General features: G+C 32.0%; 1 protein-coding gene across 1 annotated transcript; it reads left to right on the top strand.

Moving 5' to 3' along the window:
- Positions 1-7,304: 7,304 nt before the first annotated feature.
- Positions 7,305-15,799, top strand: LOC117930201 (deoxynucleoside triphosphate triphosphohydrolase SAMHD1 homolog). Its single transcript, XM_034850716.1, has 19 exons — positions 7,305-7,531; positions 8,061-8,098; positions 8,249-8,271; positions 10,297-10,403; positions 10,486-10,537; positions 10,619-10,703; positions 11,164-11,254; positions 12,167-12,205; positions 12,307-12,374; positions 12,513-12,575; positions 13,014-13,069; positions 13,157-13,230; positions 13,373-13,465; positions 13,556-13,657; positions 13,832-13,912; positions 14,020-14,108; positions 14,236-14,251; positions 15,207-15,317; positions 15,417-15,799. Exons 1-19 carry the CDS (start codon positions 7,409-7,411, stop codon positions 15,516-15,518), a joined length of 1,413 nt encoding a protein of 470 aa, XP_034706607.1. The 5' UTR covers positions 7,305-7,408; the 3' UTR covers positions 15,519-15,799.
- Positions 15,800-16,870: the final 1,071 nt, after the last annotated feature.

Raw genomic sequence — 16,870 nt, 5'->3', positions numbered from 1 at the left:
ATCAATTTTTTTTTTTTTTTAGAAGACCAAATTAGTGGTAATTTAATATACTAATTTTTTTATGTCTACAAAATTCATTAATAAAATTGACTCCTTAAAGCCTTCTCAAGGAACATTCATGGGTTCAAATAATTTAGTGGGTCTTCAGAATTCAGTAGGTATATATACATTCATGGGTTTAAATAATTTAGTGGGCCTTCAGAATTCAGTACATATATATACACTTTGAAAAACTTTAAAATTTAAGGTAGAAACTTTTTTTATACCTTAACTTTTTAAAGAGTTATTTTTATTTATTTTCCTTAGGGTTTTAGCTAAATAATTTTAACCACTATTAGTTAAAAATTTTATCAAATACCTTTCAAGCTTTTCTCGTTTGCTATTTTTTACTTATCTCCCCTCTAATTTAAAATAAATAGAATTGCAATTTGAGTGAGTTGGTCGGGTTGATGGTTAACTCAAGCCTAACCTAAATTAGAATTTCATAAAATTTTTTTATTTTTATGAAAAAATATCAAACTATATTATATCATATATATATTAGAAAAATTTATAAATTTATTTTCGTTTTTTTGTAATTATCATGAAGTTTTGTTTTATTTATTATTTAAATTTTGATATAAATATACAAAAAATGTTTTTAAAAAACATCGTAAATGAATATTGAATCATACAATTTGATCAATACAACCAACTCAAGTCTAACTAATGCAAACTCAACTCAAGAAAAAATAAGATTGAGTTGAGTTTACCTTGAATTAAATGTTGGGTTAAATTGAAGTTTGATGTGTTATTTCTTAATTCAAATAACACCCATTGACCCATGTTGTAACCCTGAAAATGAGTATCATTACTCCTAAATAACATTAATTTAAATATTATAAATAAAAGAATATTATGTTATGCTATTAAAGATGTAGAAACATTTTGTATATATTAATTATTATATTAAATAATGTACCTAGTAATATTACTTTAAATTATATTATACACATATTTTTTAAAAAATTTTCTTTTGGAATTAAAAATTCTATTAATAAAAAAAATTGGTTTGGAAAATGTACAAAAAAAAAAAAAAAAAAAAAGAAGACCTAAACATCCTCATAATATAAAAGGTGCAAAGTATATAGTAACAAAATTAATTGATGAGATGTGTTATTGTGAAGAAAAAGGATGAATTGATGAGACGTACGAGCAAATAGTGGTAAAGTTGTCTCATATTTATTTCATTCAACCAAGATAAGACATTTGATGTGCCAAAAAGAAGGGGGGAATGAAATATGATTGAAACCTAAAGTTATGAAGGAAATATATTAATAAAATAAGTTGTGGTTGGATTTATATCGTAAAGGGGTAATTGAAAATTTTAAAAATTAAAAAATAAATTAAATACATACCATACCTAAATTTTATATTTAGAGATTATAATTTGAATATATTTTTATTAAAATTAAAATTAATATTTTTTAAAATTTTAATTAAATAAAGATTTGCTTTTTGTGGTTGCATCCTTTGTTAATGTTGTTGCCTTTAACACATCTACCATGAAGGAATCTTTTTGCTACTCCTATAGTGCCCATGTGTAAGGCATTCCCATCAAGTCTCGAGGGTCCAAAGTTGCTTTGGTTTACAATTTGCCAAGTGGCTCTATTTTTATGGTTGTGGAGCTTTGCACAATGTTCAAGGTTTGTATAGATGTCGACAAACGAAGGACGTGGATTCACTTTTTAATATGAAGATGATTGATGAAGAAAGGTAAAGAGATGAGGGTCGCGTCTCATCAACTTCGACTTGTATAATTGAGTTTATGGCCAAAGTAGTTTATTTGTAAAAAAAAATGATAAGAATAGTATCCATTTGAAAATATTTGTCAAAGTAGTCTTCTTTGTCCATGTAAGCATCCACATGGATTTTAAGTGTATAAAACCACCGTTGGTAACTGTGGTTTTAAAACTTATAGAAATTTCCTTAAAACCACAGTTTGTAACTGTGGTTTTACAATTTCTCTTAGAACCACAGTTACTAACTGTGGTTTTAAAAGAACTATCCTTAAAACCACAGTTACAAACTGTGGTTTTGCAATTTCCCTTAAAACCACAGTTAGTAACTGTGGTTTTACAATTATTTTTAATCTTTCCCCGTTTTAATAGTGTTATAATTTTAATATTATTTTTAAAATATTTTTTATCAAAACAACCATAAAACCACAGTTAGTAACTGTGGTTTTAAGGGAAATTGTAAAACCACAGTTACTAACTGTGGTTCTAAGAGAAATTGTAAAACCACAGTTACTAACTGTGGTTTTATGGTTGTTTTGATAAAAAAATATTTTAAAAATAATATTAAAATTATAACACTATTAAAACGGGGAAAGATTAAAAATAATTGTAAAACCACAGTTACTAACTGTGGTTTTAAGGGAAATTGCAAAACCACAGTTTGTAACTGTGGTTTTAAGGATAGTTCTTTTAAAACCACAGTTAGTAACTGTGGTTCTAAGAGAAATTGTAAAACCACAGTTACAAATTGTGGTTTTAAGGAAATTTCTATAAGTTTTAAAACCACGGTCACCAACGGTGGTTTTATACACTTAAAATCCATGTGGATGCTTACGTGGACAAAGAAGACTACTTTGACAAATATTTTCAAATGGATGCTATTCTTATCATTTTTTTTTACAAATAAACTACTTTGGCCATAAACTCTGTATAATTCCTAGCACAAGAAAAAGTCGATGGTAGGGAGGAAGACATGGTGGTTTCATTGCCTAAAGTTATAATTGCCACTAGTACAAAGAATAATAAGCAATCTCTTGGTGCTAGTGTGCTTTAGTTATCGAAAATATGACTTGCAAGGAAAAAATCTTGAGACATCTTTTTCAAAATGAAATGCACCCTACTCCTATGTTCTTCTAGAATGATGTAAACTTTAGGATTTTCAATAATCTTCACAACATGAAAGAGATCCTTTTAAGTAGATAGAAGTAGGTATTGCTTATACCATCGAGGAATATGGTGGTTTGAAACATGTAGTTAAAATATATTTGAGGAGAGAGGAATTGAGGAAGTTCTTGGTGAAGAATGATGAGATGATTCAAGAAGCTCATAAATCGGATAAAGTAGAGGATAAATTGCAAAGCAATGAATAGTGAAGGGTTATTTTAGCCATTCATAGGGGAAGTTTGGCAAGTTAAATGACCAACATAAAGTAGGTTAATCAAGTCTAAATTAAAGTCTGTCCAATAAGTATCCAAAAACCTAAAAGTGGAGACCATATTTTTAAACAAATTTGTCATAAGAGAACAACTCATTTGTGTAATGACAACTTAGTAATGTTTTGTTTGTATCGATCTTTTATAAAATGGGGATTGTTATAATTTAGCTAACTTTAAGTAGTTGTTTAGTGGTTGGATTCAACAATTCATGTCTTAAGTGAGAGGTTAATTTATCAACTAATGCTTCTTATGATCGTTAAAGTGAATTTCTTAGTTTTTTATGTTAGCTCACCTAATAGTGTGATCCTTGTAAAAAACTGGATACACCAAATAAAAACGATTTCATTAATCTATCACCAAAAGATATTATTTCTTGTTAGACATAGGGTTTATGGAGATGTTATGTCATTCGATTGGAATAAGGAAATATTATTGTGGAGTTTTGACATGGGTTTTTAAGAATATGTAAATTGGTATTAGGGAGTTATAACAATTACAACAGGTGACCATTTTAAGTTGCAATACATGTCCTTAGAGTGTTTGATTATAACATTAATTATGACAGTTAAGAAATCGGGATCCTATTTTCAAGCTCATGTTGTTATGTTATTAAAGAAGTAGTCAATCCGCTTGGTGCTCCATAATCTAGACTATTTTTGAAGATGGTTAGATGGTTCATCAAAATTGGGAAAGTTTGATGTGCAATACAAGCATAAGCAAGTGTTAAAAGTCAAATTTTGGTAGACTTCATACTCAAAATTAAGCTAAGTTGATGACTAAAAGTTGCTAATGGACTTGGATGATGAAACAAAGTTGACAAATAAAAGGCATTTGTCAATCATGATAGAGATTAAAAAAATTTCATCTTTATCAAATTTGTGTTTTCTAGAAGCATAATATGATTTAAAGAGGAAAGGTACTTGATTTAAAAATGTTAAAGGATTCAATCATTAGACCATCAAGTGGATAATGTTTATAGGTTGATGCAATTTTGAATTTCAAATGTATTTTGGACGGAATATATCATGCAACGTAACATCCTCTTCATGTATAATTTTTTTGACGTAATAATTTGAAGAAATACTAACATATGACATTTCATCAAATAAAACTTTGATACTATATTGAACAATCAAATTTCCCAAAAAATTGTAGGATTTATATATATATATCATGCACGCTAATAATTAATTAGTAGTCCATCGCAGAAAACTTGCATGTACACTTTGTGAGTATAATAGTCATTCAACTATGATAAAAATGTAACTGTTAGGAAATTGAGGTTAATCCAACCTATGGTAATTACTCTAGAGGAGGGGTGAATAGGAGGATGGTCTCTTTTCTCAAGTTTAAACTATGTAAATTTAAGAGATAATTATATGCAAGTATATGATAAGCAATATAAAGACAATTGCATATAAATTAAAGAGTAGGGAAGAGATAATGCAAACACAAAAGTTTATATTGGTTCGGCGCAACTCGGTCTACATCCACTCTCCTCTAGCTTCAATCTCAAGCTTGAGGTTCCACTAATCCAAGGTTTCCAAACCAAACCACCAAACAATACAATTGGATTACGGTTCCAATTCACCATCTTGGACTTTTGGCTCCAAACACCTTTTACACTTATCAAGAGATATCCCACTCTTGAACAACCCCTCAAGTGATACCCCACACTTGAGAAACTTCCTCTCAAAGATTTACAAATGAATGATCTCTCAAAAATCCTAGCACAAGAACTTTAAGCTCAAATGATACAAGAAAAATTAGGATTGAATGGTGCACTAAAGATATGTAAGTTTTGAAATAATGGTGCACTAAAAAATACTCTTCTAAGGCTCAAATATAATCAAGAAAGATTTGGGAAGGTTAAGCTCTTGAAACAATAAAGATTGAAGCATTTTTATAGAAGAGAAAAGTCAAACTAGCCGTTTGGGGTTCAACCGGTTGAGGTTCAACCTTGACCGGGAAGAGAAGGTCACTGGGAGAGAGAGAAAATTTTTGGCCTCCTTCAATCGGTCCTCAATCGGACGAGCACAACTGGTTGACCGGTTAAACCGGTTGAACCATTTTTTGGCTCAACACCTAACATTTTTCAACTTAAAACCTTTTAACACAAGTTTGAAAATCATTTAACACAAGGTTTTAGTTGAAAACATGAAATCATTCAATTCTTAAGATATTTAAAATAATATTACTCTTGTATGATTTTGGTGCATAAATAAAGAATGAAATGCATGAAAGTCCTAGTACACCAACAACCTTACAAAGAGATCTTATGAAACTTGGGTCTTGAAAAACTCTTCTCTTTGAGGTGGTCTTCTTTTTCATGATTTCTTCTTAACATGATTTGTTTTTGTGATTATCACTTTGGAAATCGTCTTGTCTAATCACACTTAAAATATGATCATTAGTTCTAAACCTTATTTTGTTATTATCAAAATCAAGATTAATTAAACTTTGGTTTCACAGTAACATACCATGGGGGGAGTAGTATGGTGATTGCACCAACTACTTGTAGAACTCGAACCCTTGCCCAATCTTATATGCCAAGTTGGAGCCTTTAGTCTACATGGTCGACTCTTTGAGTACTTTCATGGGTTGCTTCATAGTCAAGTATCCTCGTATTAAAATTTGATTATACTATGAAAAAGCTATGAAGGAAACTTTCTCACGAAGTTTGAAGAAATGTGTATGTACCCATTTTTCTTTTCAAGTGAAGGACAATTCACCTTTGAAGGTGTCCACTCATATTTGAGAGTGACGTCCACATCCCTTAAAAAAAATTTAAATGTCACAACATGCTATATATTTTTATTTTCTTTATATATTTGTGTCGTTTCTCCCACGATTATCACTTGCTCAAAAGGTTAGCATGTGACATTGACAATATCTTTATTGATTTAGTGGAGGTGTGGTTCTCAATGCTTCTCCATATCATCACTTTCCTTCTACTATTGAATCTTCAAGTTTATGAAGCCCCCATCCCATGCATGCTTTACAAACGCATTATTAATCTATTTATGATTTCTTAAAAGTCAACTTAAGTTTAACATACTTTTATTTTAATTTTTAATTTTGTGTAACATAAAAATAAAAAATTAAATTCTTTGAAAAATAAAGTATAACAAAAGTTATTTTAAAAAATTTTAAAATTTAAAGTAATTCAAAAATTTTAAAACTTTAGATTGTGTTTAGGCATATGATTGTGTTTAGTGTATTCAAACAAACATTTAATTAATTAATTTATTTTTAATTTTTGATATAACTAACATTTTGAATAAATCCAATTTTGTTATTTTTGGAACCCATTTAAGTTTGGAACAAAGATGAGAATATATTTAACTTATTAACATTCCTAATTTAGACGGAGAAATTTTCATCTATTTTTTTTGTAGCCTTTTTCTTGAAATATTCACATTTTTATAATATTTAAAAATATGTATTTGATAGTATTTCTATAACAACCCTCATGTGGATATTGTGGATTTTATTAAAAGGAGATCATACTTATATGATATTAGGAACTTTCTTGTTATTCTGAGCTCAAATGATTCTCACGGGTTTTAAAACATATATACAAAATTAAGAGAAACTTATACTTATGTAGTGTCAAAATTTTTTTAACCTAAAATATTTCTTCAAATTTTACCAAACATCTTACTTTTCTTCAAAAACGCTTTTTAGGTTGAGAATGTTTTTTAAAAGCACTTTCAAATGAAATCTTATTTTATTCATTAATGTTTTTTTAAATGTTGTTTCGAAGAATTAGTTAATATTTAAATGTAAAAATGTTTTTTAATAATATTTTTTTTAATTGATAAAAGTGTCTACCCAATATTACTTCGAAAAATCATTGAAATAAAATAATTGCTTCCAAAACAAAATCTTAAATTATCATCTATTATTGCATGTGTAACACGATGGGCCGACAGGAACAAACAAGATAAGGCCATAAGGGCGTCTGTAATAAGTGAGCCTAAAAAATAAAAATATAAAAATTGGGAAAATAGTGAAAAAGGAATATTTCATAATTGGTTCCCGCTTTTCAGCACTATAAATATGACCTGCTGGCGGCACCCACCACTCCACATTTCCTGCAATACACTCATCCTCATTCAGTCATTCGCCTTTCTCCATTTCCGGTTAGAAATCCCTAGTTTTTTGGATTAGGTTTCTTAAGGGGGGAAGGTAATGGGAGCTCACTGCAACGGCGACGTTTCCTTGCCTTCAATTCACAGCTTCGCTTGCTCTCAGGATTTCAGATTCTCCAAGCATATTCACGACAATGTCCACGGCAACATTTACCTTGATCCAGTACGAGCTTCTTTTGCTGTCTCTGCTCTCGGTTTTGATTTCATTCTGTGATTGTTTGTTTCTCTTTTCTTCGGTTACTTTTTTTATTTTCTGGAATTAGAGTTTGATAGCATGAGTTAATTTGTGGAAATCTTGGAGTTTAGGAATTTCAAAGCATGATCTCTGAAAAGTTTCGGTAGAAAAGAAAAGGAAAGGAATGGAAAAAGAACAGCCATATGTGTAATTTTTCTCTGCCTTGATTAGAAAAACATTTTACAATGTTTTTTCCCCGGCTTGGAGCGTAGGGTGCTGTATCAGTCTGAACGGTTCAACTGATTACGGTGCCTTTTTTTTTTTTTTTTTTTTGTATTTTTTGAATTGTTTTATATATACCAGTTGTTCGCGAGTAGAGACAATAATTTAGCAGGAGTTTTTGTTTGAATTTGACATCTAAGCTTATTCTGATAATTCGCGAACTGAAATTTGGGATCTAAACCTATTGAATTAGTTACACAATTGAATTTGATTTCTATTTTCTCTGTGATAACAGCTGTTTTTGAAGTTTGTGGACACTGAACAGTTTCAGAGGTAAGTTGAAATTATGTAAGGTTTTCTAGCGTAGGAATCTATATATATATTTCTTTCATTTTTTTTCTTTTTGTTGTCTTGGAATGACGTAATTTTTCCTAGAAGTAATTGTATATTTTTTGATATTTTTATTTTTATTTCAATGTACAGGCTTCGTGATCTAAAACAACTTGGTGAGTCATCCCCTGTCTATTTCTTGATCCATTCTCATGAAAAGGTGCTCCAAATTAAACCAATTTGAAATATAACATTTGGCGAGGTTCGAGAATTTCTTCAATGGACGTCTTATATTTCACATTGATAACAACAGTAATTCAATCAAAAAAAGAAGTTTGTAGGTGATCTCTCATTAATCATTTAAGCTATGAACAGAGGAGCTATTTATACAAGGGTAATAACCAATTCTATAACATGATGACATGTTGGTTGAATGGTTACAACTGAGCAACAGCGTGTATCGTCTGGTAACAACCATCTGTTGGTCAACTCACTGTTAACTATCTAACACACATAAACCTTGAAGGATAATCTGCAAATAAATTTATATACTGCAATTCTTGAAATAATGAATGGAGTTCTGTTAGTTCTCTCATTACTTTTTCAATCAGGTTGCTGTTAGGGGCTCTTATTGGACTCAATCAGGTTGTGTATAATGCTTAATTAATTATAAGATGGTTTAGGATATTATATGATAGGTTAAGGACCCCTCATGATTGTTGTGACAAATGCATTAAGAGCTTTTCCCTTTTGTCCTATGTTTTTATGACTGTCGTTCTGAGTTTTCCAGATTTTGATTCTAATTCATGAGTTATGATCTCAGATTGAGTTTATTAGCATAGAATTTGTTAATAAACTTCTTTTTTCTGCCAATGCTTTTATTGTTATTATGAAGTAAAAAAATAGTATATTACTCTTAAATGATACAGAGATTTGTTGAAATTCAGGGAAGTTAAAACAAACATCATAGATTTAGTTAACTTTTAACCTAATTTGTCAAAGACAAGTGATCATTAGATCTTTGAATGATGAATTTTATTGCAGAAAATGATTCCAAGCCTTATGGTTTATTTGGAGATTCATCCTCCAAAGAGAGAAGTTCAATGATCCTGCTCTCTTCGAGATTCATGGTTTCATTTATCAAGATTGTGTTTTGTTACAGCCACTCAAAATCTGCCAGTTCTTATATATGCTTTATTGATTAGGTGTAATTCTGTTCAATCAACCGAAACAGACATCGGATTGGGCTTAGAAGCCAGGGCATACCTTGTTTAGCAAAGGGCATTACCACCTTGGCTGTACCCTGTAGGTTAATTTATAAATTCTCAAATCCACTTTTAACCAACTAGTGTACTAAGTTGTTATCCAAGAATCAGGAATAAATAACTTAAAACTTACTTAAACTAGAATCTGATTAGAAAATATAAGTTAAAATTGATTGACCATGCAACTGCATTGAGTCTTTTTCAATCAAAAGGGACAAAATGAAAGTCAAATGAAGGGTAGATTTTGATTCTTACTAAAACACCGAGAAAAGAGCTTTTTCTAGTGGTCATCTTTGGCCAAGATAAATGGTTAATCATTAATTATTTCAAATTCCTTTTGAGATTGGTCTTTTAAATTAAAGCATGCGATAGGTGAAAATTATGCATGTTTTTCTTTAAGATTGATAGAAAGCATGATGTAGATTGGGGGCTAAAATCCTAACTTTTAAAGCTTTCAGGAACATTTGTCGTTCAACATGTGATTTGTTTGCCTATGTTACTGTGTACTATTTATTACCTTATTAATGATACTGCTTGTTTACTATATAAAAATTAGCAACCTGCTGCTCGGAGTACTAATGAGAATATGATAAAACACATGGATTTATTTTTACTTTTATTTTATATGTGTATATTTGGATATCCATGTTATGAGCAATTTATATGGAAAATAAGATGATGATCCAATTATATAAATTTGTCTCACCCACACCTTGGTTTTCATCCATAAGTTTACATTTGATTAGATGACCTTCTTGAAGAAAGGTTCTACACTTATGGATCTGGGTTGTTTATATTGCTTGTGTTACACACAGGATCACAATTGTGTGATGACTTTAACTGCTTTCTATCTCTGTGGCATTCGATGAATTATCTTTGTCAAACTGCTTGCATAGGCTTAAAGATATTGCTGAAATATTTTTGCATGTATTTCAGGTATGGCACACATGGTTTATCCTGGGGCGGTGCATTCTAGGTTTGAACATTCTCTTGGGGTGTATTGGCTTGCTGGTGAAGCCATTCACAAACTTAAAACTCACCAAGTATGGAACTGTTTTTTATTTGCACGATCACTGCATAACCTAAAATTTTCAATATGTTATTTATAAGCCTCCATCTCTGCAGGGATTTGAGCTTGGTATTGATTGTTTTGACATACGAACAGTGAAACTTGCAGGTAATTATATATATTTTCCCTAAGTGCTGTTATTTGAATTCAACTAATTCCTTCCTTTGGCTCTGGTCATTCAATTTACAGGACTCCTGCATGATATTGGACATGGACCTTATAGTCACTTGTTTGAACGTGAGTTTCTTCCTCGTGTTCATGGTGGCCGCAAATGGTAAACTTTACATCCTTCAATAGAGTGCATCTTTCCCCTTCATTAGCGTACAAGTACATCAGAATTCAGCTAGGCAATAAAGGAAAATATATATGTAAAACATTATTATTGAAAGCCAAAACACCTCTATTTCCCTTGTTCTACTTATGATTTTTCAAAATTACTTCTATCACATCATTGATCAAATAATAAATCAGATAATTCAGATTGCCCCTATTCATCCTCTACTCCTACCATTCCTCAAATTTTCTAGAATTGAAAGTAATAGTAGTGGATAAACATCTCTCCAATGATGCTGAAAAATAGATAGGAAAGAAATAACACGAGGTAGTGAGCACGTGCCAGAGCAAACTGGGATATAAGTTCCTCCTTTCCCACAATGCCACTTGTTTTGATTTACTTCTTTCCTCTGCCACAAAAGATAATTTTCTTTGTTTCATGTTACATTTGTATGTGCCAGGTCTCATGAGCAAATGTCAGTGAAGATGGTTGACTATATTGTTGATGAGCACCATATTGACATCGACTCCGAAACCATTAAACAAGTTAAAGTAAGTTGATATTATTGGGGTAATTTGTTCCCACATTGTTTTTCTTGAATATAGTGCCTAGTATTCTTATATTACCACAGTATAATGATTTCAAACATGTGGATTAATAGAACATACATGCTGAAAGTTGTAGAGCACTTGAATAGGTGCAAATGTCTCATCTTGTATTATTCACTCTATTTTTTTCTTCTTTGAGTTTTAAATTTAAGGCTATGGTATCCCCCATTTAAATATTCTTAAAAGAGATTCTCTTATTTAGTCATCCATTTGTGGGTAATTGCTAGATCCTTAATCTAGTCATGGTCGCTACTGCATGACTGGATACTAAACCATGTTAGGCAAACAAGAATGTTTGTTTTATGGTGGTTAGAGAGCTAGCTCTCACAATGTGTTTGCTCCTTAACTAGTTTCTCCTCTTCCTCCACTGAGCCAGTTGATTCATCTACCCTCATTTCTTTCTCCTATGAGAATTTAGTAAATAATGAAATTTATAACCGCTCTATCCACTGCACCCTCAACCTAAATTTCTAATAGCCTCATGACTCTTTTATCCTTTTGACTTCACATGAAAAACCTCATTGGCTTTTAGGAGTGAAAGTGGGTAATCTGATAATTTTAAACTACAAGAGAGTTTTCTTGATTTATGTTGTGGATGTGCTGACTTTTCTTGTCAATGGATGGTTTGAGAAAGTTTTTTTTTTTCTGGTATCCTTTGAGTTCCATCTCATAATTCTAATATTATTGACTTTGCCTTGATACTTGCATTGATTTTGGTCCTCCTATAAATATGGATAGATAATTAGTAAAATGAAACAGTGTATTACTATTGTAAGCATGGTATACTTTTGTAAGCAGGAGTTATATATGGATTTAACTTTTCTTTTAACATGATTTAGATTTCTATTTTGACAGGAAATGATAGTAGCTAGCTGTGGAACTTCACAGGCAAAAGTAAGTTTTTGGATGATCCATTAGGCATATTTGGAAGAACCTTTTGAACACATCTTGTGCCTGCTGATGTAGTTTTGTTCTATTTTTGTTATCACCTGTAGAGCTCAAGAGAGAAGCATTTCTTGTATGATATTGTTGCAAATGGTCGAAATGGAATTGATGTGGACAAGTAAGTGAAATTTATTGGCTAGATCCAGCCGTTGGAATTTCATACCCTTCCCTCCTTTGTTTCAGCCTTTAGTTTAATGATTAAACATGTGGTTATGATACAAAACTGTAATTCTTTGAGAACTTCATTGATTTGCAGATTTGATTACATAGTCCGAGACTGTAGAGCTTGTGGCCTGGGATGCAACGTTGAGTTTCAGAGGTTTATTTTATTTTATTCTTTAGATTTGTTTTGAATAATTCTTTTGTTGCTCAACATATTCTTCTTTCCATTGAATCTTAGTTGACTCAAATCTCAGATAGTCTTTAATTTTTTCTAGTGTTCTATTTCTTTTTTGAATGCATTGTTATATTTATCCATCTAGAAGCTTAAAACTATTTCCTTTTAGATATCCTTACTTCTGATATCACAATATCATATTATTACTACTGTTATTGAACTAAGTGCAAGAAAAACATTATAATAAAATTGAAAGATTTTTTTTTTTTTTTTTTCTGATAGATGAATAAGAACTCATGTAAAAAGAATGCGGAAAAGGGGGCACAGGAAGTGTATAAGGAAATGTCCAAACAATAAAAGTAATTGGAAACTAAATACAATGAAAACCATTTCTCCAGATATTGTCTTCATCACTTGCAGGATAATGGAGAGCATGCGGGTTTTGGGTGATGAGATATGCTACCGTTATAAAGATTGTTAGTATTTTTGGTGAATTCAATCATCATTTTTTTTAAAAAAATGCTCTATATTGTCTTCTGCTCATGATTTGATAATTTTGCTAGATCTTACCATCTACAAGTTATTTGCCACCCGTGCTGATCTGTATCGAACGGTGTATACACATGCAAAAGTAAAGGTGTGAAATGCAAGTAGTTTGTCAGTAATACATGTAGTTCTGCCTTTGTATGTTCAACCTTAAACCCTTTTCTGTTCAATTTGTTATCTTCTGTCTATTTGAAGCTCTAATATGTTCAATCTGACGGGGTTACTGTTTGTAGGCAATAGATCTTATGGTACTTGATGCCCTGGTGAAGGCAAATGATTATCTAGAAATTTCATCTCACATTGATGACCCTGCTCAATACTGGAAGGTTTTGAGAGCTGTTTACTTCTATTTTCATATCTAAATAATTTCCAGGCCACATCATTAAAAGTGCTGTACTTTGTTCATGGCATTGCAGTTAGATGACACAATCATCAAAACTATTGAAACAGCTCCAGACCAGGAGCTAAGGGAGTCTAGAGATTTGATACGTCGCATCAGAAGAAGGGATTTATACCAGGTATTGAAACTTTATTGATTTTTCCTTTGCTCTTAGTTATAATTTCTTGCAAGTACGCATGGTAATCATGGATGCCTTGCTTTATAACATGAATATTGTTAATGCACTTGTTATTAAGAATTAATGCATTGAAAAGCATTAAGTTCAAGTTGCTGTTTTGCTTTTCTTTGGCAGTTCTGTAATGAGTATGCTGTTCCAAGGGACAAACTAGAAAATTTCAAAGATGTCACAGTGCAAGATATTGTTTGTTCCCAGGTCCTTCCACAAACTTAGTTATATACATATTTGCAGGTTTATTTAGGTATGTTGTATTCGGTGCTACATCAAAACATATCACTTATGTTTATTATTTCAATATACAGAAAAATGGAGCCATACTAAGAGAAGAGGATGTTGTTGTTGACAATGTCAAGATTGATTTGACTCGGGGAAAGCATAACCCTCTTGAAAGGTACTTTAAAAGAGTAGGAATTTATGCTGAATCTGAAGAAGTGATCACCTTTCCCACCTGATCTTGCAGCAATCACATTTTGGTTATTAACAATAATTTCTTTTTGTGCATGTATGTTCTCTTCCAGAGTCAGATTTTTTCAGGTATAGAGATTCACTTTTATTGCCAGAATCCTTATGAATTCTATTTTTTGTTTATGCTCAATATTGTCAGCTTCTAAATGTGCTTGATTAAGGCTAGAGATTAACATTGTCCCTGTTTATAGTAATGCCAAAATCCATTGACATTTTTGCTTTATGTTCAAAGTACAAATGTTTTGATGATGGAGACATCTAGAAATACCACAAAAAATTACTGGTTGATTTACAGGCCTCCTTCAGAGCATCAAATTCTAAGACCATCAACGGTTTTAGGGTTGGTAAAAGTGGCCAGATGTCCTATCACTTTCAATTTGTCATTACTTTCCAAAATGTATGCCTATGGTAGAAAACCTTCATCTGGTCCTTTGGTACTTTCAGTAGGTTGCTGGTTGTACTTTAACTGGAATAAAGAACCATCTGTCTGGGATGGAATTGGTTAGTAAAGTGTGTCTAGATATTACACTTCAAAAATGGGAATGTTTGAGAAAAACTTATCCAAGAAAAACTTCACTAAGTCTACTGACTTAGATGTGAAGGTAACTGTCATATTTCAGCTAGAGATATCATATGGAAAGACTATCCAGTTTTATCTGAAACTTCTGATCTGTGTTTTCTATTTTGTCCAAGAATTTGAGAAAAAATATGATTGAAAATGAGAGAACTCCAATGTGGCTGAGATATATAGACTTAATCAAGAAAATACAATCTAGCATCAAGACTAGTTCTGGAGACATATCTCAGTATATAATAATATACTAATGTATTGAGAGATGAATATTCATTCAGTTGCAAAAGGTAGTAGATGAAAGGAAGCCTTTCTTAATCAGTTTCTATTGTGGTATTTCCCTTCCTGAGCTTTGTTCCTTCAGTGGCAGCTTTTAAGAGCTGCTGTTTCAATTCAAGATTATGCAGACATCTTTCTTTGGTACTTTTTTACTTGGATGAAAATTCTATTCAGGATTATGAGAGTGATGAGAAATTCTCGATAAGTGATGATCGCATCAGTCACTTGCTGCCAACTTCTTATCAAGATATGATAGTGAGGGTGTACTCCAAAAAGCCTGAACTGGTATGTGGAAAAAAAAAATGCTATTTTGGTTTCATCACAATTTCTCTTTGCATCCACTCTATTCTGGTTTACATTTTCTTTTTCAATACAATGTTACAGGTTGGAGCAATTTCCGAGGCTTTTGAAAATTTTCAGGTGAAGACCTATGGAATCAAGGCACAAGTACACGCTACACCAGAGAAGAAAATAAGGCGAAGGTAGTATTATCATTAGGGGCATTATGTCTCTTTGTTTTCTTCTTAAAGAAAAAAATTCTCCAGTTACAAGACTCCCAAATTCAGTGTAGTTCAAATATCATACACCTAGTATAGTCATGCTTTGCTTAACTGATCCATGCTATTGTTGATGTAAAAACATCTTTTATATAACCTATCAAAAAGTGAGAACATATTTAATGTACTTGATGGCCATTCCTTAAATTGGGAGACTGCCACTTTATATAGGATCAACTTGTTCAACATGTAAATTGAATATTTGTGAAACTCCCTAATCTGGTAACTTTTGTGGATTACTATGATGTGACCAAAGATCAATGGGTGCTCTCTCATTACAAATGCTAACATTTAGGCTGTGGTAGTTGTCCAACAGGCTTGCAACCAGGACGCGTTGCATGAGACTGAGCTATATTATGATGCTATGTGGAGAATATATACCCGATTTCAATAAATTATAAAGTTGTCTTCAGTTACTGCTTGTTCTAAATGTGGGTTCTTACTTCCCATGGCATTTTTCATTCCTCTAATACATGATTGGTACGGGGGTTATCTGATGAGTTCTATTCATCCATCAAGATTCACGATCTCAAGGTTTTATTTGGGGAAATGATAATCTTATAAAGAATTGTCTAGTGTCAATTATATTCCGATAGGAGCTACTGAGGAAGTGCATATTTTTCCTTGATCAGCTCTAAAAGCAGAATAGATTCTGTTCACGGGGCGGGCACGTACGTGACAGAATGTCCTCAAGCACTTCACGTGGGAAGTGGGTAGCTGTAAAAATTTCTCATAAACATTTACAGATTTGTTAGTTTGAAAAGGACACCATTTTGCCAAACTTGCAAGCCCTGCCTGTGTGAGAGAGACTTTCTGAAAGGATAAAGCTTTGACGCCACCCAGATCACGGGAATCAATGGCGGGTCTCTATTATGGCACCATAAGAAAACTGGTAACACTCCGGCCCCGTGATACCTGAGTCCCTGACTCTACTCTTCTCCTGATGGCCCTTGAAGTCAAAAAGAGTAGGCTTCACGGGCAGGCAATAATGGTGCTCTAATACAGGAGAAAGATGCTCTCCATCTCTCACACTCAATAAGGTAAAAAGTTTCCACAAGGGCAGTGCTGGTAAACATTAGCTAGATTACACAATTGACCAAATAATCAGTCCATTCTTACCAGCCAGAGTGTCGGTTGGGTAGGAGGCATAGCTGTATTTGCGTCACTTTTAATCTGTAATGAAGTTTTTCATCTCCTTTCAATGTTGCTGTTCCAACTTCACAATTCCCCTACTCTTCAGTCCCCATTTGGATCATGGATTCAGCCTAGTCAGGCAGCAAA

This window comes from Vitis riparia, chromosome 14 (genome assembly GCF_004353265.1).
Source record: "Vitis riparia cultivar Riparia Gloire de Montpellier isolate 1030 chromosome 14, EGFV_Vit.rip_1.0, whole genome shotgun sequence".
NCBI lineage: Eukaryota > Viridiplantae > Streptophyta > Magnoliopsida > Vitales > Vitaceae > Vitis > Vitis riparia.
The sequence above is the reverse complement of the archived record's forward strand: the minus strand, read 5'-3'. Positions and strand labels throughout refer to the sequence as shown.

Bases quoted from the DNA above. Each gene is read 5' to 3' on its own strand.
- LOC117930201 (XM_034850716.1), top strand. From the start codon at position 7,409: ATGGGAGCTCACTGCAACGGCGACGTTTCCTTGCCTTCAATTCACAGC. The intron at 12,206-12,306 runs GTAAGTTTTTGG...TATCACCTGTAG, and splicing joins GTGGAACTTCACAGGCAAAA to AGCTCAAGAGAGAAGCATTT. The intron at 13,070-13,156 runs GTTAGTATTTTT...TAATTTTGCTAG, and splicing joins ATGCTACCGTTATAAAGATT to ATCTTACCATCTACAAGTTA.